Source organism: Dermacentor andersoni, chromosome 9 (genome assembly GCF_023375885.2).
Source record: "Dermacentor andersoni chromosome 9, qqDerAnde1_hic_scaffold, whole genome shotgun sequence".
Taxonomy (NCBI): Eukaryota; Metazoa; Arthropoda; class Arachnida; order Ixodida; family Ixodidae; genus Dermacentor; species Dermacentor andersoni.
In genome coordinates, this window is record NC_092822.1 from 77518763 (window position 1) to 77544453 (window position 25691).

The 25691-nt window shown below is 47.0% G+C and overlaps 1 protein-coding gene across 1 annotated transcript; it reads left to right on the top strand.

Annotated features, from left to right (window-relative positions):
• LOC126527827 (uncharacterized) lies at positions 1–24220 on the top strand. The gene is made up of 5 exons (XM_072284552.1): positions 1–122; positions 2960–3074; positions 19798–20025; positions 21795–21953; positions 24113–24220. The coding sequence occupies exons 1-5, from the start codon at positions 55–57 to the stop codon at positions 24218–24220; spliced, it is 678 nt and encodes a 225-aa protein (XP_072140653.1). The 5' UTR covers positions 1–54.
• Positions 24221–25691: the final 1471 nt, after the last annotated feature.

Below are 25691 nucleotides of genomic sequence, written 5' to 3' on the forward strand. Positions count from 1 at the left end.
CATTTTTGTGGCTCGGACGGGGCACACCTTCAACACAACAGGTTCGCACCAAACATGCAGAACGACCTGTGCAATGGCGCGTCCACCTGGGATGTCATCATGCGGCACAAAGACTTCATGCGGTACGTGTACTTTGTCATTTTCCAGATCAACGACGCCCCAGACAACCTAATTGAGCAGAATGGTCTTTGTGATGTTGCGGTGCAACACTACATTATAACCGTAAGCGCACAGACTTGTAGGTTTGTCAGGAAAAACTTAATGGCACGCATATTTATAATGCTCGTATAAACGATAAATTCGGCCAACACATGGTGGCGCAGCTACTTTGCACAAGGCTGCACGTTTCAATGTTTAAACAGAAAATTCTTCTTGAATAAACGGTCATTCCTCCTCCTCTCTCTCCTCAACCAAGTAGGGTTGTTGAATGGGGAGGTGTCCAGAAGGCAGCACGTTTTCGCTGGAAGAGGCGGCTTTCCCTGCACGTATTTTCCTAGAGGACAACCAGGCACTGGGGCACGCGACGCGAAGGCGGCGCACTAGCGTACTGTTTTCAGGGCGTTTAGTTTTATTCAGGCAGGGAAGCTATAAGTTTTGCCAGACATTATGGGCAATATGCAACATGTTTCTACTGAATGCTATGTGGCGGCCATGTAAAATTCTGTTGTAATCTAGGAAATCTTTGTATAAGGCCTGAACGATGCTGGGGACGCCGGCGCTAGTAATCGTCCGTAATGGCTGGAATTAACTGACACTCATGCCACACGTGTTTTTTTTTTCGTTTTCTTTGCGCGACACTGCAAATAAACAATGCAGTGATTATGCGAACAGCGCAAGATACAGCGCGTAGAGCGTAACATATGCCACACGCTCGGAGCATCTGACGCCAATACGTGCTAAGAAATGCAGTGCGTGGATCATTGCTGAGATTTCAAACCCAACTATTTGATCCGCACTATCGAATGGGTAACGAGCTCATCAGACTTTAGGGCTATTGTGTGTTTCCTACACCAGATAAAACTGCTATAATTAAAGGAGGAGCTTCGCTCTGAGTGTATAGACCAAACATCATCGCTTTGAATTCCATCACAGTCATCTCTCTTTTCTGCTCTTGTTGCCTTCTTGCTCAGTAAAAGACAAGAACGTTAAGGCGAAGCTGAATAAGTTTTATAAGTGGAAGAGAGACGGTAGTTTCGAAGGCTGCCCAGTATAAATCAACTCCTGAAGTTATTTACTCGATTGTGCACGCAGCAGCGCTGCAATCGCCGTTCAAATTTTTCTTGAAGCTCCGGCCCCCTCCCCCCCCCCCCCCTTCTCTCGCGGCCAAGCACAGCGGCGAAAGATGGGGCGTGATGATGACCTCAATACAGGAGTAACGTGAGCTCTGTATCTGAATAACGCACCGCGCCGACGCTTAAGATGACGTCACGATCGTCTTCGCCATCAGAGCCCGTCAACCGACGAGCGGTTTCTCCGACACACGCTGCGGCTTGTTTTTGCTAAATAAAGCGAATAGCGGTGAATCGTGGCCTGTTAAACTATGATTTTCGTATTCATGGGGTGAAAAGCTTTAATAATTTGCTGAGAGCTTACTTTTTCTTTAGAAGCGCTTCAGGTGCCTCTTGAGTGCGTAGCCTAACTCTTGGCTTTCTTCCTAACTGTTCGAACATTCATGTGATGGAAAGAAATGGAAGAAAGAGAAGTAGTTTTCGCCAGCATGACGTCAAAGGCAGGAACCGCAGAATGTTAGCGGCATCACGACTACGACAATGCCGTCAACATCACGACTGTTCCAGTACCACAAAGCCTTAATAAAATTATGGAGAGGGAAATACATCGCATTTTGTCCTCTGGCTACTTCTTTCTATGAAACGTAATGATAGCTGCAAACTGCGATACGGAAAGAGGAAAGAGAGCTCACAGTATTTTCACAAAAATATTATGAAAAAAAATTTTCTTCCGCGATTTTTAAGCAGCCGCGGTGTTCGGTTTTCTGAGCGTGTAGTGGTGGACCTAACTACTGGCCACAGCGAGCACACTTCGTTGAAGATGGATGAGACGCACCTTGAATACGTAGATTCAAGAGCACGTTATACCAGCTTAGGCAGCTAAAATTAATTAGCAGCCCTTGAAAACGATGTCATGGTAGCACATTATGTTTCCGCTGCTTTCGGATTTTAATTGCAGGTAATCTGTCAAAGTCTTACACTGCTTTTGCTCGCACTGAGTGCATTACTGCTTTCTCAATAAAATCTTGAATATTCTCGCATTAGAAATAATACCCTTACGCAAGGCGTAAATGAAAAAGTACGTTTCCTTAGGCCAAACTGTCCTATCATGTGCACTTTTCAGATTTTGACACCCTGCAGGATGTTCTGATTTTGTGTTGCCATGAATGGTTAATTTGCTTCTCATATTGATACGATGCGGCTTTGCTCGCAAAGTCGATAAGGTCCCGTGCATGTTGCTTAATTCAATTACCAGTACTCAGGCGATAAATATGTGGAAATTGATAATGGAACTGTATAGTGTTCCTACATCATCTTCTGTGCTTGCAATAAGAGTGTGCTACCTCTACGGAAATTACAAGGAATTTCCGATTACTGTTATGGGAAAAAGTAAGTACGGAGCGGTAAAAGGAGAAATTAAATAGCGGGCAGAAGTTATGTCTTGTACAGTCACACTGTTGTAAAAATTACGCAAGACTACGAAAATACTGTTGGCGAAGTGGGTGAGCACAAATGAATATCGTCGGCTGACGTCACCTTCTATTATCTGCACTCTCTTACGCTATTGATTCTCACTTAATACAACACAAAAAAGAAAGCAAAGATGCCTTCGGGTTTGCCCGTACAATGGGCCTATCTTCTCTTCTGTTGGCGCATGGCATTAGTCTATATTAGGAGTGTATAATATTTTTGTAAGTGGCAACTTGCTTTTTCTCATACTTTGTGTTCAGGCTGCCTCCTCCAAATATGTCGAAGCCCATCAAGCTGGAAATCATAGAACTCCAGCAAAAACCAGGCCTGGTCCGTCGTGCTGTTCTTGCTTTAGACGTTTCCTACAGCATGGATGTAAGACCCTTTTGCTTCCTGCACTCTTTGTTATTAGCATTCTGGATTACTAAATGAATGGACATAATTACAGTCGAAACTTCCATGTGGTACCTTATGTTGTGAAGCGGTCACTTAGCACCCATCCCTATTACACAGTACCCTGCTAGAATTTCAGCTCAAACAGACAAGTTCATTCGACCATCTAGATTTCGCGTGCAATCCAAACAAGGTCTCAGGTCATACACCTCATAAATAGCCGCAATGGAAGGTAAACCATCAATGTTTCACAACTTTGTATGTGTCATGGTTATCACTGTAACGTCTTTATACGCACGTGAGCCATGCCCATTACGCTAGAAATAGATGAAGCATTGAGAGCTCACTTTTCCGATTGTCAGCTACCGTGTGGTCTCACTGTGATGGCCACGGTGAGCCCTCATCCTGTGGTCTTGTCTAGCGGTTCACGCTGCGCAAATAGCAGCAGTGGTGCAGTATATTTCACTGCAAACGAAACGCAAACATATTAATAATAATTACCAATAATTGTAGGAATTTGCTACGTTTGGGTGGCTGTCTTATTTTTCTTTATTAATGATTGTTATACTCATTCAACCAATTAAAGCTGTTCAATAAAGTACTCGGGAACAACAGCGAAAGTCTTGGTGCTGGCGCACTAAAAAAAAGGATGCCCAGCAGAATACAGTGCACGCGCACACATAAATATATTATTTCGCGAAAACAGATTTCAACAGAGCATAAAATGCGTACACGAATAAAATACGAAACAAAAGTGTAAACATAAAAAAAATTACAGCAAGTCGGAACACACAGCAAACGACAGTTTTTCCTCAGTTATTGAAATTCTTCTGCAACAACTTTCAGGAAAATATTTAATGCAGGTCTGAAAATATCCAGACAGTAGGCGTTATCTGTCGCCTGCACTGTAGATACAGGCTCACAAAAATTGAAAGGCTGAAAGGCCCACTGTTTTCTTGTGCCTTTTCTTTTATTTAGAAGCGTACATTAGAAAGCAACTGCGAGAAGCGGGCTTTTCCATGTATTATAATTGCGGGAAAAAAAAACATTCCATTATTTGTGTCTACAGGTGAAGCTAGGTAACGTGAGTGTCTGTGTTAACTCTACGGAGATAGAAAGGTTGTAGCAAAATCGTTGTTCAAATATAGGTGTGAACTTTCTTTGCAAACGTTCTAGAAGTTCACAATCTGACGTTCAAATGCTGTTCCAATAGATGGACGCGTACTTTTAAAACTGGAAGCCAGACGCTCTTATGTAATTTTACAAATGACCCAGGTTATTTCATTACCCGGCACACTCTCCCGTGAATTCAAAATACACGCTGCCTCGTCTTTTGAGCATTGTGCGAGAAACCCGGAGAGCTATCTAAGTACGCTCCAAGGTCTTTTGTTCCCTGAGCTCTTGGCAGGAGAACGTCTTCAACGCTATTGACAAATAAGATCCTATTAGTGTTCCGCGCGAAGCTAACAATTTCCGTTTTTGATGCGTTTACGACCAGTTTGTTTACAGCCCACCATGACGCGAAGTTCGCGATGTTCTCTCGAAAGGCGGCACAATCATTAATATTTTTACAACTTCGACAAGTTTCGCGTCGTCAGCATATAACGAAAGTGAATAGTTCTGAATGACAGCTGAAACGTCGTTAATGGAGAGCGGGAAAAGAAGAGCGCCCAGAGCAGACAATTGCAGCACTCCACTTCTAACCCCATAAAGCTCTGATGACTGACCATTTACGCTAACGTACAGTACCGGTCGCGTAAGAAGCTTCTTGTTATCTCTCTGACAGAGAAGTGCAGATGAAGGTGTGTCAACTTTTCAAGGAGTATTTTGTGGAACACAACATCAAACTGAGGTCAACATAAATCACATCCAGTTGCCATTTCTTATATATTGCTTGAGAGGCATGCATCACGAAGCTGGCGAGGTTGGTGGTAGTGGAGCGTGCCGATATGAAACTATGCTTGTGAGGACTGATAGTATTTTCAGTACAAGGTTAAATTCTTGAGTGCGCATTTGACTCGAATAATTTAGACGCTGTGTATAGGAAAAAAATAGGGCTGTAGTTATCCGCAGCAGATTTTGCCCCTGACGGGAACGACAGCTATGTTTGCCAAGCCATTGGGAATGCGTTCGTCTTTAAACCAGAATTAAACATTTTTGTTTAAGACGCATGGGGCGTACGTCTTAATCACAGGAGGTGGAATGTCATCAGGAGCACACGAAAGAGTTTTAAGCGTTTGATACCCGCGAAAACAAGTTCCTCTGAGACCGGTAGATTTGAGACCGGGCAAGGGTGGTTGGAAAGCGGTCTAGCTCCGTCACGGTACCCTTCACCGTACACAGACCCGAAGTGTAGGGCCAAGCCGCCCGCGACATCTGGAACAGGTCGCTTTCGCCGCTAACTAGAAAGATATTTTGTTTCCTATGCTTGATGACTCTACCCGAAAGTGTGCCAAGAAATAAAATCAGTCAATCAACCATGTTTATTTAGCGTGCCTAGGAACAACCCTAAGGTCTGAAGGCTGGCCCACAATAAAATCCAAAAACAAAACAAAAACACTGCAAGTGAGTATAATTAAAAAAAGCAATGAATAAAAAGAACGGTTCTGAAAAGAACAAAGCATAAACAACAAGGCGAAATGTAAATACAAAAGGAAACGCACGGGAGGGCCGTATAACAACGCATGAAACTGACACAAGGCAAAGCTCAGAAAGAAACGATGACAGCGAGTTATGAAAATATCAAGATCGTGAAAATAAGCCTTATAACAACACTCTGGGACATGGAAAGGTCAACGTTCTCTAGTGATCTTGTGCGGACTACGAAGCATATTACAAGTCAGGAGTTCAGAACAGATGAGGATACCATGAAAGAGTCTGAAGAGGAGGAGAAGGTCAGCGCGATTACGTGCACGGGGAGCGAAGTAAAGACAATGCCAATAGTCCAACAGTGTTAGAACAAGGTCCAACGTCTTTGTTTGCAAACCGGTGATGATGTATGCTTAGAAACTTGTTCTGGACGCGATCCATAATGTCACTGTTGTATCTGGAAAAGCCATTCCAGACGACCGACGCATATTCAAGTTCAGGAAGACAGCGATCTGTGTATAACATGCGGAACGGTGTAGGATACTTGAATTCCTTCGATAGTCGTCAGAGCCAATAGAGCACATACCTCCACATAGAAACGCGTTTAGTATGAGAAGAAAAGTATAAGATTGTATCAGAAAGTACGCCAAGATCACTGACCCCACGGACCTTACACAATGATACAGAATCTACAGAATAAGAAAAAGGAATGCTTGCTGCTTTGCGTGTGACAGTTATGAAGCTGGTCTTAGCTGCGTTCAAGAAGATATTATTTTTGCACCATTTACAAAAAGAAAGCAGGTCTGACTGAAGGGAGCGACAGTCATACCAGCAGTGTGAATTTTCTTTAAAATTTTGGTGTCATTGGCATATAGAAGAAGAGTTCTGAATAACAGAATGAGGGTCATTAACAGAAAAATGAGTGGTCCTATTACTCATCCTTGAGGGATACCTCTAGTTGTCACGTAAAAGAATACGTTTAGCCATTGACGTAAACATAACATCATCTATCAAGAATATAACCGCGCAAGAGATTCAGACCTGACATATCAACACCACAGTGTGTAAGCTTCATTAGAAACAGTGAGTGGCAGACTGCATCAAAGGCTTTGCTGAGGTCACAGTAAGCGGTGTCAACTTGACCCCTTTGAAGTACGGCGCGGTGACCTCTGTCATGAAAGTTGCGAAATTTGTCATAGTGGAGCGGCCGCTGAGAAATCTATGCTAATTTGGAATGAGAGTTCTTCGCAGTAAAAGACAATACGTGGTAAAGAGCCAAGCTCAACAATTGTAAACGATGCACAGAGCAGAGAAATTGTGCGATAATTTGCGATATTGGTTTTGCAGCCAGACTTAAGTAGAGAAAAATCTCTAGCACGTTTTCACATGTGAAGGAAAGTGGAAGTAGTCACAGAGTTGTTAAATATAGATGTCAATACTGGAACGAATATACTGCAGTAAGCTTTAAGAATTGTGGAAGGGATGCCAACGTGGCCGCGGAACAGGGAAGGCTTTAAGCGATTTACGCATTCATGGATGAATTTTTTGTCAAAGAATACAGCACTAGATGTATTAGCCGTCCTGTGTAGCTGATTGACTCCACCGTTGAGACCTGCAGTTTTATATAATGATGACTATTGGGCAGCCAAGAAATCCGCGACTGCTTGGACTTCTCCTCTAGAGCCAAGCAGGCTCAAAAACTCTCCAGGTATATTAGAGCGCTTGCGGATGTACTTCCGAAATACCGCCGGCCGGTCAGAAGAGCTCTTTTCCAAGAATAATTGGCGCTATTTGGCCATATTTGGCCTTTGCGCCACAATACACCACATTAATCATTATCATCTTCTAAGAATGCAATATAAGAGTCTTGAATGAATGAATGTGTGGTTTTTACTGGCACAAGGGCCAGGTATGGCTAAAGAGCGCCACAATATAAGGGTCTTGATCCCGCTTATAGAGGCGTTTACAAAGAGCCGGAAAACCGCGGATTTCTGTCTACTCACTAGTCACATGAATTCTAGATTTACGGTGTGCGCGATATTTATGTATTGGGATATTTAGAGCGTTTGCATCTGCACTGGGGAATCTATTCACGCATACTGCTCAAAACAAGCTCCGTAAACTGATCTACATGGTCATCCACATTGATTTTTTTTTCCGAAACCATTGAGCAATCGGTGGTGGGCGACACATTATATAAACCAAGATAATCACCACGCTCTGAATAACCGCGCTGAATGCTCTCACCAAGTGATATCATTCATTTGTGCCACTGGCGGAGCTCTGCCTCAGGGCTGACACAGAGGCAGTAATCTTAGGTGACAGATGAAACTTACCAGGGCGCACAAGTTACATGCGAGAACGAGCGACATTTAAAGCTTGAACATTCGAGATGTAAAGGTGTCAAACGTTGCGAAAGAAATTGGCAATCAATTTATGCTAGTGAAGAGAGCAGAAGGGGAGGAAATCCAACAACATGCTGTATTTATTCTCTATGTAATTATAGTAATTAGAACATCCAAGCGTGTTCCATTCAATTCCAGGTGTAATAACATCACCGAGAAGGATTACTCTCTGCTTGCTATGGGAAGATAGTAAACTATCAATAGAAGAGATCACCTCATCAAATAAAAGAGAGAAAATATTGGGCTTTGCATAGAAAGATCCAACCAAAAATTTCTCGCAGCACGCTAGGCTGACTTTTAGCCAAATCGACTCCTGTGCGCTTTCAGCGTCGTTGCGCCGAACAGACCTGAGCTAGTTGTCAATAGCAACCAGTACGCCACCATATTTTTGTTGAGATCCACTGAAGTCCCTGTCAATGCGAAAGATGTTGTAATGCGGTGGAAACAAGCCCCAAGAGGAAATTTCATTGCACAACCAAGTTTCAATAATAGCAAAAATAAGAAAAAACGACAAAATGGCATTACAGAAAAATTCAGCTGCTTTGGTGCGAAATACAAGAGCGCTTTCGCAAAAGCCGTCCAAATCACGCCACGTTGACACTTGTGAGTTATCAAGGAAGGATTAAGCATGCCCTGTAGCACCACACGAACGGTTTGAACAGGCATCCCATTGGCCATATTGACGGCTCGTGGAGGCGCTTAAGGGATCATCGTTGACGGCTACATGAAAAGAAGAATACGACAGATATTTCGTTTTAGGACGTCGCAGGACACGGGAGAAATATTGAAGGCCTTCAAGCGCTTCGTCAGGTAGGAAGAGGTTGTTTAAATGCTCAACGTAGAAACAAAAATAGCCTTAGGTCGTTCCGACTGTTGAGCTACAATGTCGAATTCTTTAGGGCTCCAATTGAGGCAGGACTCTCTTTTTTTGTTGTTGTTTAGTCTCCAGGACATTTGCAGTGATAGAAGCGATATCACGTGGGGAAACGGCGGCTCGTTGTTCTGCAGTGCTTAGAAACACAGGCAGGTCATGTCGCGTCGAGGCAAGAGTCGAAGTAGCAGAAGACCTTCGGGGGTCGACAAGTGGCTTCCACGGCATGGCAGTTACACGGCGCAGCAGCTTGCCACGCAGGCAACTATCCCCCGCTCGAAGGAAGGCGACGACTTGGGTTTGTTGCTCAACGCCACGCGAGTTGTCCTTACGAAGGCGCTCATTCTCCTCTCGCTGTTGGGATTCTCTGTAGCGCGTCGCGAAGGGGGGGGGGGGGGGGGCGCAGGCCGGCCACGACGCCGTCAAGATCGCTCAGAGGCGCACAAGAGGGGGAAACAGTTTGGGAAAGGGAAAGCTGCAGGGAGCACGCCGTCCGTTTGTTGTCGCTAGGCATAACACCCTGCTGCCACAGAAATCGCAGCAAAAGGAGCGCGGTGCGGACTTCAAAAGCTGCACTTCGCCGTCTGGGCAGTTACACACTTGGCACTCGCACGTTTTAACACTTTTCGCAGTGAAGAAACTGTTGTTTTCGGATAAAAAGGGCCCGAGCAAAGCAACCATGCGTGCTTACTGGGCACAATGCTAATTGTTATTATTGTTATTATTATTATTATTATTAGTGGTAGCAGTAGTAATAGTAGTAGCAGTAGTGTTGCTATTAATACTTATATTATTATTATTATTATTTCAGTTTGGCGGCATTGCAGGCCAGGACGCGTAATGCAGAGGCTTCCCCTAATGCCTTACCCGTAATGCGGAGGCTTTAGGCTCTCAGCGACGTGAAGCAAACAGTGCCTACATCTTTTGGAATCAGGCATACAGCGTACAGAACATCGCGTATTTCAGTAAGGAACATTCAAGAAAGAAGCATCCGAAAAGACAATTGATAGAAATTCCCTAGTGAGAACAATATGAAGCACGTAGCGTTTCCGCCTTACGTTTCCTCGGAAGGATTACTGTTCCGCAGGCTGCTGCGGCGACGGCAGCTATCGCGGCGATGTGGGAAGTGTGGTCCCTAGCCTTTCGTATGTAAAAAAACCAGCCGAGCTGCTGATTTCAGAAATGTTTCAGTAAAACTATGGGCGGCGCCGCACTGTCAAAATTGTAACTACTCCCATTACTACCATTACTATAAATTAATAAATCATTGCGTGCCCCTTTTAGAAGCTGTAGTAGCGGTTTTCAACAGTTTCGCTAGACATGCACTTTCGCGGGGCCTGGATGGTGACTCAATTTTTTAATGTAGTTAGGGCTTTCTTATAATTCCTTTGCAAGATGTCGTCTAGTGCAGATATTGGTATTTCGAGCTTCTAGCCTTCTTACGGCAAACAGCAGTTTTATCGCTATACATCAGGCAAAAACTTGCACACGTGAAGTTTGCAAGTTGCATGGTGTGCATGGCCTGACGAGGACCTCGAGCTTCGGAAGTCTGGTGGTGGTGGTTTGTCGAGCCACCTGTGCCAGAACGCCGACGCTCCAGCGGTCAGGCCTAGCGATCGCAACAAATCGGCCGCTTCCCCATCGGCTATCCCTCAACGGGCGTTCCTCTAATCGGGATTGGTTCCGAGACGGTAGGTGAGATGGCTGTCCTCCGTGGCCTTGGCCTGCGGACGTTCCAGGGAATATCGTTCGTCAGAGATGAAATGGCCCGGCTGCGCACTGACCACGAATGTCCTCGTAGGCAAAGCGCCCTGGCATTCGCACAGCAGCCTGTAGGTGTGCTACGGGTCGAAGTGGGTTTTCTGCATTATGAGCTTCGCACTGAGTACAAGCCGTCCTGGCCCATTTCTCGGTGCTTCTGTGCCAGTCCACCCGCCCAAGACAACGTATGCTGCTACCGTCCGGAATCCTTCGCCGAAGGCTGCCACTGTTGACAAGCTATCGAAGGCAACACGGAGAGAAGGTCGGCCTGCCTGCCGCGGAGCTGGGGAGAGCAGGATATATAGGTGGTTAAAATGGTCCCGGGACCGAAAGTCATTTTTGTGACCGCACTCTCTCCGGAAACCTCCTCTACTGAGCTGACTTCGCATCTCTTAAGCGTTGAGGCATCGCCAACAGCCTGCAAACGCCTCAAGAGAGAGGAGGATTCGTATGCCTTGTTCCACGTCTGCGTCATTGAAGGAACATTTCTGCCCCGGCAAGACCCCTGCTTGTGATCGAAACTGCTTATTTAAGCAATTTGATGCGCCACACCGCCACAGTAAGCTTCCCTCAATTGAGTTAGAAAACCTTAGCAATGATAATTATGAATAGCAATCTCAATTTTTACTATAAAAATGTTCCCACCCTGAAGACTAAAAATAGTAATTCTGCTGCAATTTCTTTTTATTCACTTCTATATTAGCTTCCACAGAGACGTTGCTTTATTCCGATATATCATGATCAGAATATTTTTCACCTAACTATAATGTCTACCGCACCGATCACGACAGCAATGTCGGGAAGAACATTGGAGACCGAGCCTTAATTGCTGTTCGCATTACACTTGCGTGACTCCAGCGCACGGACTTGGCATCCGTGGCCGGGTCTCTAGGCGCAGACATGTCCTGCGATGGCGGAAAGCACATACTATTAGCGGCATTTTACAATCACCCTCAACGAATCCATCGTTATCCCATGAGTGCCTACAATCATAATTTTACAATACATGAGAGATCTTAACGTATGTAGAATACAGTGAGGCACTCTGTGCACATTTTACCTCAACTATATTTCACAGAGAAGATCCTTTCTTACCCGCCGTGGTTGCTCAGTGGCTATGGTGTTAGGCTGCTGAGCACGAGGTCGCGGGATCGAATCCCGGCCACGGCGGCCGCATTTCGATGGGGGCGAAATGCGAAAACACCCGTGTACTTAGATTTAGGTGCACGTTAAAGAACCCCAGGTGGTCGAAATTTCCGGAGCCCTCCACTACGGCGTGCCTCATAATCAGAAAGTGGTTTTGGCACGTAAAACCCCATAATTTAATTTTTTTTAAGATCCTTTCTTCTTGATTCAATTACTTTCAACAGTATTTTACAATTAAACCACGCGCCGAACTCTCATGGCAACATATTGGACTTACGCTTTTCGAACATGGAAGGCGTGTGTGTCTCCTGTGATGACAGAAAATTGGTTTCAACAGACAAGTATCACCATTCTTTCAATTGTGACAACAATTGGACAAGGCTTGAAAGCAAATGCGCCAAGCGTGCCAGAATAATTTCAGTGTATATAACTTGTCCGCATGAGATAACGTGAGTTTTTACCAATAGTTTTCTAAGCAGACTTATCCTCTATATTATACTGAAATAATTCAAATTATCAAGCGTATTATTTCATTGAAATTCTGAGGGTCGGAACGCGTACCTACGCTGCCCTAAAACATGTTCGTACGTCACGCTGCCCATTTTGGTTTTCGACTGAGCTTCGCACATCACTAAAATACAAAGAGCACGCCCGTAAATGAGCGAAGAGAGGATTTAAAAAGATGTAAAGCTAAATTCAAGGAGTCCCAATATATCAGTCAAATACAGTATGACCGTGATCATAATAAGTGCATTAACACAGTCAAAAATATTCGCAAACCCTACAATCCATTTCAATATGTGCAAGTGAGGCCGATGTCGAGTAAAACAGATACTACCTCTTTGTTAGCAAGTACTCATAAAATTTTTGAGGACATATCAGATGCGCTTGCACGGTGCTTTCCTTTGTAGCTATTCACGTTCCAGCGCAAAATCTACAAACACGCACACAGTGACAAAAACGGAACAGGCTCCTATCTTCCAACTAACCTGCGTGTGCCGAAGGTGTTGTGTATCAATTGCGGCTAACGTGCGGCAGAATGTACGTAGGGCAGATGTAACGCTGCCTAAATGAGCGGTTAAAGGAGCACCTCAGGAATGTGACAAGGAGCAACGGGACACTTGATGTTACGCTGCCATGACTGTGCGTGTGCTCCGTATATTTAGAATATTGCAGTCTTTTTCAGCGACAAAGACCGTTGCACGCGCAAGATTATAGAACCTGCAGTAGTGAAAAGTGATAATTGTGAGTGCGTTATTACGCCGTCCTCTTTCCTTATATCCCGGTGAAATGCAATTTCTCGAAGGCAGCTGGTAACAAGCGTTTACTAACGCACACACGTTGATGTGATCAAGCGGTTCGTCATGTTTTCTCTTTTACTTTTGTTTCTTTCTGTCTGTTTTTCAGTATGTATTGAGGATATCTGCTTATAAACGTTAGTTGGAAGTTAGCGCCTGTTTATTTCGTGTTTCTTTGTGTTTTTTTTTTGAAGATTCTATGCTAAAACATTATTCAGCATGAATTACGGCCTAGCCAGAACCAATGCTTTGCTCCTTTCAATCAATTTTCTGTAGTAGCGGTGGCCCCACTTCGTCCGACCTTGCATTGCAGAGTGGTGATGCGCCAAACACTGCGTCTATTAGTGAAGAACTTATCCCAGAAAACGTTGACAGCGCAACGCCATCGCTGTCATGTGGCCATTATGGTATTCCTATGGTTTTAATTTACCCATTCTGCGATGTGCTCAGTCTAATCCCGATTCTATTATGCAACACGTGTTGCAGAACACGTAACACTCCCTCTACCATGGGAAATATCACGTGTCACTCCCATCCAGAAATCTGGCTCGAAAAGAGGCCTACAAAGCTACTAACCTTTATGCCAGCTATGCTGCACTTCGAAAATATTTGAGCCTGTCCTGCACACATTATTCGCTTATAGCGTATGGAAGAGCGTAATACCTAATGAGCATGGATTTTTATCCGACCGTTCAACATCAACAAACTTCTTAAGCCGATGCATCAGAAGATGTCGCGAACAGCAGTCAACTTGAAACTCTTCTACACCATTGGCTCTTTCCTGCAGGACTACCTGTTAGATGCATAGGAATACGTCACATCCAAGGGAGAGTCCCTAACAAGGTACATAGATACCAGTGGTGGGCCACAGGAGGTTCTATTCGCCATTATCCCTTGAGACTATGCGAAGCTAGGTCGAGTTCTTTCTTACTGTGAAGACACTGTCATGTAATCAACGGGTGGCGGGTGGTCTTCAAGTGGCATCAAAGCACCTTTTTGCGCTGCGTCAACGCTTGCTGGCTATTTTAGCTACGCGGGAAGAAAACATGTCATTTCTTTACAAGCCGAACACGGACCGAATTTAATGTTAATGTTTGGTAAGAAAGCCTACAGATACACTGGGCAGTTACGAAAATAGGGAGGGACCAGGCTGGCAACAGCCAGATCGAATAACATAATGTTTACATACATTTAGGGAGAAAGGTATAGCAACGCACAACCCTTGACCACCATGTTCGTGCTTTGGACTAAGAACTGCCGTACAACAATTTTTAATAGTTTTGTGGTAATACATAAAATTGACACAAAGATGTGGGGCTCCCGCACCGCAGAACGGCGCGCGCAAAGGTCGGCGCCATGAAAGACGATGAAGTGCGTAAGCTGCACGCTCTTCTTCTGGCCCGCCATTAAAGAGGAACGTCTCTTTTGTAACACTCCGTCTCCAACCTACGTTAAATTTTTCTGGTGGAGGTGCGCGGTATCGATCCCCGTACCTCTAGTACAGAAAGTTGAACCGTGTCACCAAGCGCGATGTTTATCCATTGCCACGCAGCGACGGCGCACTGGATCGTCTACAACATGCCAAGTTTTTTTCATCGTTGGATCTTAAATCAGGGTATTGGCAAATCGAAGTTGATGAACAGGATCGTGAAAAAACAGCGTTTGTGACACCTGACGGGCTCTATGAGTTCAAAGTTCTTCCCTTCGGTCTCTGTTCCGCACTTGCCACCTTTCAGCGGATGATGGATACCGTGCTTGCTGAACTCAAATGGCAAACCTGCCTCGTATACTTGGACGATGTCATCGTGTTCTCGAGCACGTTTGACGAACATCTCGCACGACTCGAGAGTGTCCTCGCTGCGATCCATACTGCCGGCCTCACCATCAAGTCTGAAAAATGCTACTTCGGGTTCCAAGAGCTCAAATTTCTTGGCCATGTCGTTGGTCCTGAAGCCGTCCGACCAGACCCCGACAAGTTAGCCGCCGTAGCCGAGTTTTCACCACCCACAGACAAGAGGGCTGTCCAACGCTTCCTTGGTTTGTGCGCATATTATAGGCGTTTCGTCGAGGGATTCTCGAGAATTGCTAAACCTCTGACACGGCTCACACGCGACGATGTACCTTTCATTTGGGCGGACGAGCAGCAGCAGTCGTTCAATGAATTGCGCAAGCGTTTGCAAGAGGTCCCAACACTTGCTCATTTCGACGAAGACGCTGACACTGAAATTCATACTGACGCCAACAGTGCGGGTCTCGGCGCAGTTCTTGTACAGTGGCAAGCTAGTACGGAACACACCATTGCTTATGCAAGACGCAGTCTCACCAAGGCTGAGAAAAACTACTCAACCACTGAAAAAGAATGTTTAGCGGTTGTGTGGGCCATTAGTAAATTCCGACCCTACTTGTAACGTAGACCCTTTAAGGCAGTCAGTGACCACCACGAACTGTGCTGGCTTGCCAACCTCAAGGATCCTTCAGGCAGACTAGCACGTTGGAGCCTGCGCCTACAAGAGTACGACATACAGTTGTCAACCGATCTGGAAGGAAGCACAGTGACGCTGACTGGTTGTCACGCGCACCACTCCCTACGACGTCATCGGACTCTGACCATGACTTGCCATTTCTCGGCGTTATCGACGCTATAAAAATGGCTGAGCACCAGCGTGCTGACCCTGAGCTGCTGCCGCTGATCGAGCACTTTCAAGGAGTTGAAGGTGTTTTACCCCGCTCGCTCGTGCGTGGCTTATCATCATACTACTTGCACAACAACGCCCTTTACAGGAAAAACCGCGGAATCGGTCCCGATACGTACCTCCTTGTCGTGCCGTCGGCGCTGCGCCAAGACATTTTGCAAGCGCGCCATGATGAGCCATGCGCGGGACACCTGGGATTCGCTAAGACATTAGCAAGGATACGACAGAAGTATTACTGGCCCCGGCTTTATTCTTCTGTACAACGGTACGTGAAGGCCTGCCGCGATTGTCAGCGCCGCAAGAAACCACCAGTCGAACCGGCCGGCTTTCTCCATCCTGTAGACCCTCCTCAAGCACCGTTCCAACAAATAAGAACGGATCTACTTGGGCCATTCCCACTGACATCTTTACGCAACAGATGAATAGTCGTCGCTACCGACTAATTAACCCGGTACGCCGAAACCGAAGCTATCCCTCAAGCAAACTCGTATTAAGTGGCCAAGTTCTTTCTACGCCACATCGTCCTACGACGTGGTGCACCGTCTGTTGTCATCACCGACCGCGGTACAGCATTTACAGCGGAACTTATGCAGGACGTTCTCCAGCTGACGCATTGCTTCTCACCGCAAGATCACTGCGTATCACCCTCAAACCAATGGATTAACTGAACGTCTGAACAGAACGCTGGCTGATATGCTCTCTATGTATGTCGACGTAGAGCACAAGACGTGGGACGAGATTTTACCCTATGTGACTTTCGCGTATAACACTGCTGTACAGGCTACTACACAGTTCACGCCGTTCGAACTTGTATACGAGCGCCACGTCACGTCAACACTTGACGCCGTGCTACCTCTGGCTGATAATAGCCCGACCAGCGAACACGCGGAAGAGTTTGTACAAAGAGCCGAAAAGGCACGCCAGCTTGCTCGGCATCGTATCCGGAGCCAACAGCATACGGACACCCTTCGGTACAACCAGAGTCGACGTGACGTCCATTACAATACCGGCGCCTGCGTGTGGGTCTGGACGCCCTTCCGTCGTCGTGGACTCTCGGAAAAGTTGATCCGCCGGTATTTTGGTCCCTACAAGGTTACGCGCCGCCTCAGTGACGTGACCTACGAAGTCGTCCCCTGCAGTTCTGACCCCGGTTCGCTCTGTCGTCGTCCTCGCGCTGAAGTTGTTCATGTAGTGCGCATAAAACCATACTATGCACGTATAAGAACGCCGAGATGCACCTGAGGAGCTCCACTTCTTATGTCGCTGAAAGAACTTTGTGACGCGACCGAGACGGTCGCTTTTCGCATGGGGGCTATTGATACAAAGATGTGGGGCTACCGCACCGCAGAACGGCGCGCGCAAAGGTCGGCGCCATGAAAGACGATGAAGTTGCACGCTCTTCTTCTGGCCCGCCATTAAAGAGAAACGTCTCTTTTGTAACACTCCGTCTCCAACCTACGTTACAATATAGCGAAGTCATAGGGGAACACTTCAGTACACGCCGCCAGCCATTTCATCTTGCTTTCTTGAATCTCGCATAATTATTTGGATGTACAGTGATTGAACTCCAGGCAATTAATTTGGCGCAAGTGTACATTTAAATACGCTGCTCTATTGGCTTTCAGGAATACCATAATGCACGGCCACTAGAAGTTTTTTTTTTTATTAAACAGAAATTGTTGTTCCGAAAGGCTAACGCTCGTGTGCAATAATATTTTCACGATGAACATGGCATTTTCGTTGCTTTATTCGGTTTCATTATAAAGGTGTTAGCTCTTTAGTGGAGAATTTAGGCCACCTTATTTTAAAATATACGGAACTTACGACTCTCTATGCTTCTATTTTAGTACAGGGCAAGTACGACGTAGGCGACTTATGTTTTTTCCCGTCAGATTGGAATATGATCTGCTTGTTCGTTCATGTAAATTCGCAGGGAACCAACCCAGTGCTGGAACAACATATACCGGCTGCGAACTGGAGAGTTGGGCAAATGAACGCGTGCAAATAGCATTCAAAAGCATAAAGAAACTCACTGAGCCATTAAATTTTCTGCGTTCTGTTTCTTTTTCGCATTCGCTCACCAATGTTGAGAAATTTTGTAGCACCCGGGTAGGCTTAAAGTGTTTATCTTGAACAAGGGACATTTGAAAGTATAAATCTAATACGTTGCACTATTTGTGCGATAAACATTGGAAGAATGTTCAACTCGTTGAACATTCTCGTTGAACAACTCGGTGTACTCGTTGAAAACGTGTTGAATTTTTGTTTGTACATTAAAGTAATCATTTACAGGGAGTGCAGACCGGCACATCAGTGACTGTTGCACATCGGATCGCCGTGAGAAACAAACGCGTCGTCCGTTAACATGGTCCAAAAACTGCTGTCATCAGCAATGGGTCAACCCCCCCCCCCCCGAGCAAGCAACAAATACAATGGTTCTCCCTCTCGTCATGCCGAGGATAAAAGCACTCATCAACCTGAAGCATAAAGTGCATGCATTAGTTCGAATCACATATGCTACGTACAGAATCTCGGCGTATAGTCGAGGGGTGCGAAAAAAACCACGTGGCCTTCTCAATGGCTGATATCGCCGCAAGCAAGCAAAAAATGCATTGGTTCGTACCCCACTAAGGCCGAGGCTACAAGCGCTAAGGAAAGCGATGCGAACAGTGCATACATTCATTGAAATCACCCATTCAATACACGGAACATCATTAACTTCAATCTCCTGCTGAGAGAATGCAACGTAAAGTCAAAAGAGAAATGTCGGTGGTGCGAGTCTGACCCTTCTATACGAGTGCACGAAGCCGCAGACTGCGAAAGCAGCAACGTGATGATGCGAGACGGAACATTACCAAGTGTGCAGCAGGCTTTTGCCTTCACTTGTTCCAGCAGTGTAACATGCTGCCGTTTTTTATAGCAACAACCTAGTGCAGACCACTCTGCCTCTAGGGACGTCTTGTGCTCTTGAAAAATGTAACCACCTGTACCGCAACTGCTCTCATCATTGATTCCTCTTGTGGTTGCTATATGAAGGATAGCCTGGACACCTGAAGATAGCCTAGTGAATTTTTTCGCAGTGATTCTTGCACTAATCGAATAGTTTCCACTCTCTTTAGCACTATTGCAATGCGAATATCTAACTTTTCGTCTTTTTTATTGATTCGATTCGGAGACGCCTATCACGGCTCGCGGGCGCGCGCAGCCTCCGCCACGTCGGTTTTGGTTAAATATGCGAAGGATGAGCACACATGGCATCACAAGGGCGGTGCGTTTTTGAGACCAATGTTGCGGTAAAGTAACAAGGTGTACAGGCCAAAGGGAATTTGCTTCTGTTTCTTCCGCGGTTCAACGCGGTGTTGCGTAAATTCAATAAGGTGCAGTAAAGGGTTAATTAGCTAATTAACCAAGATGAATTCTCCAAAATGTTTAATATTTTTTTGCGTTTTATTGCAGAGGGGGTTCAGCCTATCCAATTGTTTTGTGGCACCGTACATGCTGTGTGGTGAATTTTTGCCGCGTTGAAAGCAAGCCCGCTAAATATAAGATAAACCACGTGACTGCGCTCATGCGCAATTGTGTTGTAGCGCTTTCAATAGCGGATCGTGCGAAGGAACCGTGCGCGGGGACCATGGCAAAGGGAGCAGCCGAGGCTCTAGGCAAGGGCTTCCCATTGCTTCAGCATCTTGGCGGTGGCACACAGAAAGGAAGCGCCGTCGTCCCTGATAAGCGATAGGGTCAACGCATGGTACAAAACCATTATTTATTAAAAGCTAGCATCATGCGGTCAGTCGAGGACTTGCCCCGCTTTCTTTTTTTAGCGTATGACCATGCTGTGGCGACAATGTGTAGCACCGTATTTAAAATTATTACCCTCGCCTGTCAAGAATACCACATATTCTGAACTTATCTGTACTTCATCTCATACCTTCCATATTACAGGACCACATGCGACTGGAAACAATGAAGGATGTTGTTGATGACTTCCTCTTGGGCCTACTCCCTGACACTGTCCATCTGGCTATTGTCAGTTTCAGCGAGAAGGCGCGCGTAGAGCACTCCATGGAGCCTGTCAACAAGAGAACTCTCAAAGGATTTCGAGATTGTGTGAAGAAGATGCGTACGTCTTCAGCAACATGTATCGGCTGCGCCCTGAGGAAGGCACTTGAGGTGCGCATTTGTGCTGAATTTCATCATCAATGATTAAAAAATCAAATAGGACAACTGGCGCTTTAAGAAAGAATCCCTTAGCATTTTTTTGCACACGCATTGGATATATATGTCTATTGACACGTGTAATTATTTACGTTTATCTGGTGACCCCGTTTAACCACCGAACAAAAGTTACCACCTAGCGAAGGACGCGTCTGCGTATAATGGAACATCATCGAATATTATCGATGGTTATACCCTTTGTCAGTTGTCACTGAACCTTGTGTAATCTGATCGCATGTGTTTGCACGCGAATTGTGTAGTATTTTCTAAAACACACGCCAGGACCACCGATCAAAATGGAACCTTCGATGGCCCATCTATAAAAACCGTCGCGCTTTTCCCGCAAAGGTTTCCGACGATTCCGAACTTTGTTCGCCGCTTTCGTAGTGGTTTCACTGTCACTTGTCTTGTGGGCACAAGGTCGCCCAACAAACGTTAGTTTTCCTACTGTATTCTTGACGGTCGCTACAACGTGCCATCTGGTGGACGTGCTTGTGCATTCATGTACTAAACGCCGCCGCAAAGCTGCAATCTAAGCCCGAAATGTGAAGACAGCACCAACATCGCCCCGGGTCATCGAGCTAGCTCCAGGCTTTGAAACTCAACACCCGAGCGCGGACTTCTTTCCGAGAAGAGAAGGAAGAGCAAGGCCACGACAGTAGCCACGACAGCTACAACTCCACCTAAATCGATCGTGTTGCAGCAGCGCAGGGAACCTTGGACCTTCCACGAATCGTCATTTGAAGACGCCGAAACCGGGATGGAAACGTATGAGGGAGTCGCTGCGTTCAACAACTTTAACTACGGCGACCAGCTGCGCCATGTTTACTTCTGGTTTGGAGACGCCGCAAGGACGTGGTTTGAGAACTGTGTGTCCTACCTTACAACGTGGAACTTTGTAGCGACCGTCCATCCCTACGTTGTTCCTACTTCTCGGAACGACAGTTTACCTAGCCTTAGGAGTCATTACCCCTGCTCCTCATTGGAATCGATGCGGCTCCTCGACAACGGCGCCACCCCAGGCACTCGGAAAACATGGTTTTACTTCTGAATAAAGCCAGTCGAGTGTCTGTTCTGAATCCGCAAAATGCGAATTCTTTGCCTTCGCTAAACAGACCTCCGAACAAGTGGTGACCCAGGACATCTGCGTTTTTTTTCGAACACTACACATGGACGACGCTGCTTCTACTCCGACTGACGGACCCGACGCCACGATTACGTCACCTGTCATCGCCGCAGATTTTCCGCTTCCCACCCTTTGGCCGAAGAATCGCCGAGTTTGGTTTATTCCATAGAAGCCCGTTTTCCAACCTGGCGCATCATTTCACAGACAGCAAAGTGAATGGACGTCGTCGCCTCGCTACCCTCCGACATCGCTGATGCCTTAGACGACTCGCTGGCGGGTACGCCTTCGGCCACCGCATAGGACCGACCACCTGAAACGCTGCGTCCTGCAGTGCCTCGAGCCATCGCAACAGAGTAGGCTCTAACAGCTGCTCCCCGAGGAACTCGGCGACCAGCGACCATCACAACTGCTGCAGCGGATGAGTCAGTTAGCGGGTGAGCACTCCGTAAACGAGAGCCAGATTCTATTTTGGCGGGAGTTGTTCTTACAGTGTCTCACACAGTCCGCGCTCCTGGTGCTGGCGGGTTCCGACGAGAAGTCTCTCGATCGACTAGCTGCACTCGCTGGCCGAAAATGCGACTGCTCGTCTTTGGCATAGCTACCTACTGCCGCTGCGAGAGTCTCAGAGCCTGAAGACCGACTCTCGCGCATAGAGGAAACAGTCAACGGCCATACCAGTGCACTGGAGAAGCTGATGACGGGTGGCAACATGGGCGACCAACTTCGGCGCAACCATTCGCCTACACAGTCTTTCACTGTACCTAGAGACTCGCTGCGGCAGTCGTGCTGCTATCACCATAGCTCTCGCAAATAAGTAAGTAACTGCATTCACCCCTGTTCATGGACGGGAAAGGCAACACCCAGTTGTTAACGAAGGCATGCGAAATCGGCCCTCAAGCAAGTCGCTTTTTCTTTGTAGTCGACCGCATCATCGGCACCCGGCTCCTCGTCAAAACTGGAGCCGAGCTGTGTGTCGTTCGCACCACGGCGGCAGATCGCTAACGTGGCAAGTTCCCACCCACGCTCCACGCACTGAACAACACTGCTATCGCCTCATATGGGCCCCGGTCAATAACGCTAGGCACTGGGCTCCGGCGCTCGCTCACATGGGTGTTTGTGATCGCCGACATTACCTTTGCGAAGCTGGGATCGGTCTTTCTCAGCCATTTATTCCTATATGTGAGTGTTCGCTTCCATGATCGCACATCCCTCGATGTACTTGGCCTGGAGTTCAACCTCACCTCATCTGGCATCCATACGTTTCGGCCGGTTTCAACGTACGCAATATACTTGCTGAGTACCCGCAACTCACGAACCCCCGAAACCATGCGCTGCCCGCGAAACACAAAGTGACGCATCATATCACCATCACCGGTCCACTGTCGCCGCCCGGCCATGGAGGTTCACTGGACGAAGGTTGGAGTTCGCGCGCGGTGTCTGCAAACACATGCTTCAAAGCGGCGTTAGTCGTCTTCCTCCAGAATTGGTCTTCGCCTCTCCATCCGGTTCCGAAGCAGGACAGTGGCGACTGGCGGCCTTGTCGGAATTACCGAGATATGAATGCCGTCACCACTCCGGATCAATATTCCCTTGCCCGCATACATGACTTCCGCGCCCGTCACGCAGGAAGCAAATTATACAGCAATGTTGATTTGACGAGCGCGTACCACCAAATTCTGTCGAACCCAGCAACACTTCGAAAATACCAACCAATATTCAATTTACCTTATTTGAACTTCCCTGTATGCGGTATGGTTTGAAGAATGTGGCGTAAACTTTTCAAAGGTTCATGGACTATGTTGCGCGAGAACTCCCGATCATTTTCGTCTACCTTGACGAGATAGTCGTTGCATATCACAGAAGAAAAGCATAGCAAGCACTTTCGGCTTCTATGCGGGTGACTGGATCAACACGGCCTTGTCCAAGAGCCCAAGAAATGAACATTCAGAGTCAAAGACCTGGATTTTCTCGGCCTTCGCATTTTACTTCAAGGCATCAAGTCACTGCAATCACGGGTGAGGGCAATCGAGTACTTTCCCTCTCCAACCTCGTTCCGAAAGTTACGCCGAGTTTCTGCGGCTCATAAATTTTCACAGCCGCTTCATAACATCATTTGCACAAATTGTTCAGCCGCTTACGGACCCACCGTGTCGCGGCTACAATAAACCGCCTAACTTCCACTGGTCCTCGGAGTGCGAATGCTCCAAGAACCCAAACCAGGTTGGCGACCGCAGTGTGTTGCTGATTCATCCGTTGCCCGACGAGCCAACTCGCCTTATGGTACACGCCTCAACCACGCCAGTTGGTGCAGTACTCCAGCATCAGGATGCCATAGACTGGAGGCCGATGGGCTTCTTCTCAAAGCGCCTCAAACCTACTGAAGCTTGTTACAGCATCTTCTGTAGGGAAGTGTTGGCCATCTAATGTGCCATTACGCATGTTCGTTGTTTTTCTTGAAAGCTGTAGCTTTTACATTCTGACCGACCACAAGGCGTTACCATTCGTTAACAAGAACAGTTACTCGTACTCAGAACGTTAGTTTCAGCCACATTTCTCTGTATCTCCGAATTTTCTACGGACATCCGCCATATCTCCGGGATCGAAATTGAGGTAGCTGACACTGTCGCGGATAAGCACTGTGCCTGCTGGCCTTATGCATTTCCACGCTCTAGCATAAGCCCAGAGAAACGACACCGACTTGAGCAAATTGCGGGAAAAATGCTCGTCGCTCCAGCTTGCGGAAGTGCCGCTTCGCCGCATAACAACGTTTGTCACGTGCGACACATTGCAGGCACCTCATCAGCCATTCGTGCCCCCATTAGTATCGGTGGCCTATGTTCGATTCACTGCACGGGCTAATCCATCCCGGCATAAGAGCGACACACGTACTTACCGCAGTCCACTTTGCCTGGCCAGGGACCAAAAAAGATGGTCGAAGGTGGGCAAGAAGCTGCCAAGGCTGTCAAGCTTTCAAAGTGGCCCGGCACGCATGTTCAGCGGTGCAGCCGCTTCGACCACGACTGAGCCGTTTCGATAACGTGCGTTAAACTTGGTGGCACCTCTTCCTCCTTGCCGAGGTTTCAGTTACCTCGTCAGGTGTGTCAACCGGTACTCAAGGCGGCCTACAAGACATTAAGGCCCAAACAGGGGCAGGAGCATTTGTTGTCACGTGGGTGACGCGGAACAGTTGTCTTTTGCGCATAACTACTCATTGAGGCAAGCATTTCCAAAGCTTCCCTCTTTCTGCCCTGGCCAGAGTTCTCGGCACGTTTTCCAGCACCCAGCAAGGCACTCCGCCAGCAGCGGTGCAGCACTTAGCTACATTGGTCCTCTACCCTCTCGCATCGCCCGCGGGCTACCTGTGTTTAGTTTCCCGACAGTGGACACAACCACGCACGTCGTTATGCGACGTGACTTTATCAATCCATCATTAACTCCTTTCCTGTGGTTTCAAGTTCAAAAAGAACTTTGAAGATTGACGTTCGCGGCAAACAAGAGACAGTGTCGTGCGAACCCGTGACAACAGCCTGTCTTAAACATTTGCTCTTAATTCCTTCCGCCAATCACACCTAAGCATCCGTCATTCTACGGGGGAAGCCCTGTAGCGACTGTCCGTCCATACGTTGTCCCCGCTTCTCGGAAAGCCAATTTACATCGACGTAAGCGTCCGACCCCTAGCTATTTCTTGGAATCGAAGCTGCTTTCCAACTAGGGCGCCACCACAGCCACTCACCAAACCTGCTCGTACTTTTAATGAGGCCAGTAGACTCTTTTCTCAAGCTGTGAATAGGTGACGTCCTTGCTTCCGCTAAACCGAGCTCCCAACAAGCTCATTCGTGGGATTTGCTTGAACACTTTCTCGAATGTCGTCCGTGCAGAGAAGGCTGAGGCAATATTGGAATGTCGTGCGCAGCTCCCAAGCGAGATCTTTTCAATCTACACAGAAGACATTACCCGCTTCTTCTGCCATGCCGACTCAGATATGTTTGAGCAAAATAAAGTTCGCTTCCTGATGCGTGGTGTGAAGCAAGTGCTTTTCGCCGGGCTTATTCGCAACCTGCCGAAGGCTGTAACTCAGTTTTCAACAGAGACATCGACGATCGAGAAAACAATGGAAACGTAACCCAGGCGATATAACTCCCAAGTCCTCACGCCGCAGTGCGCAACCTGACCATCAGGGCCGTTGTGCTTGAAGAACTTTGAAAGATCTTGCCTTTGTCGCAAACTTGGGTGGCCTCGGTCACTAACATGTTCATGGAGGAACTGCATCTGTCACTGAACTGATTACGTAGTATCGATTTGCAAGCCGAAGCCATAAAGCATTGGACCATGCCATGAGTAAGCTTGACCTTAAGCCTGATCAAGATAATATCGCTGGAGTGTTGCAATTTCCGCCACCAACCAAGCTTAAAAACCTCCGCATCTTTCTAGGGCTAACTTCCTACTTCTGCTGCTTTGTACGCGGCCTCGCCACCATCGCCGCTCCTCTTCGCAA

Bases quoted from the DNA above. Each gene is read 5' to 3' on its own strand.
- LOC126527827 (XM_072284552.1), top strand. From the start codon at position 55: ATGCAGAACGACCTGTGCAATGGCGCGTCCACCTGGGATGTCATCATG. The intron at 3,075-19,797 runs GTAAGACCCTTT...TCCATATTACAG, and splicing joins ACGTTTCCTACAGCATGGAT to GACCACATGCGACTGGAAAC. The intron at 21,954-24,112 runs GTACCTAGAGAC...TTGCCTGGCCAG, and splicing joins CGCCTACACAGTCTTTCACT to GGACCAAAAAAGATGGTCGA.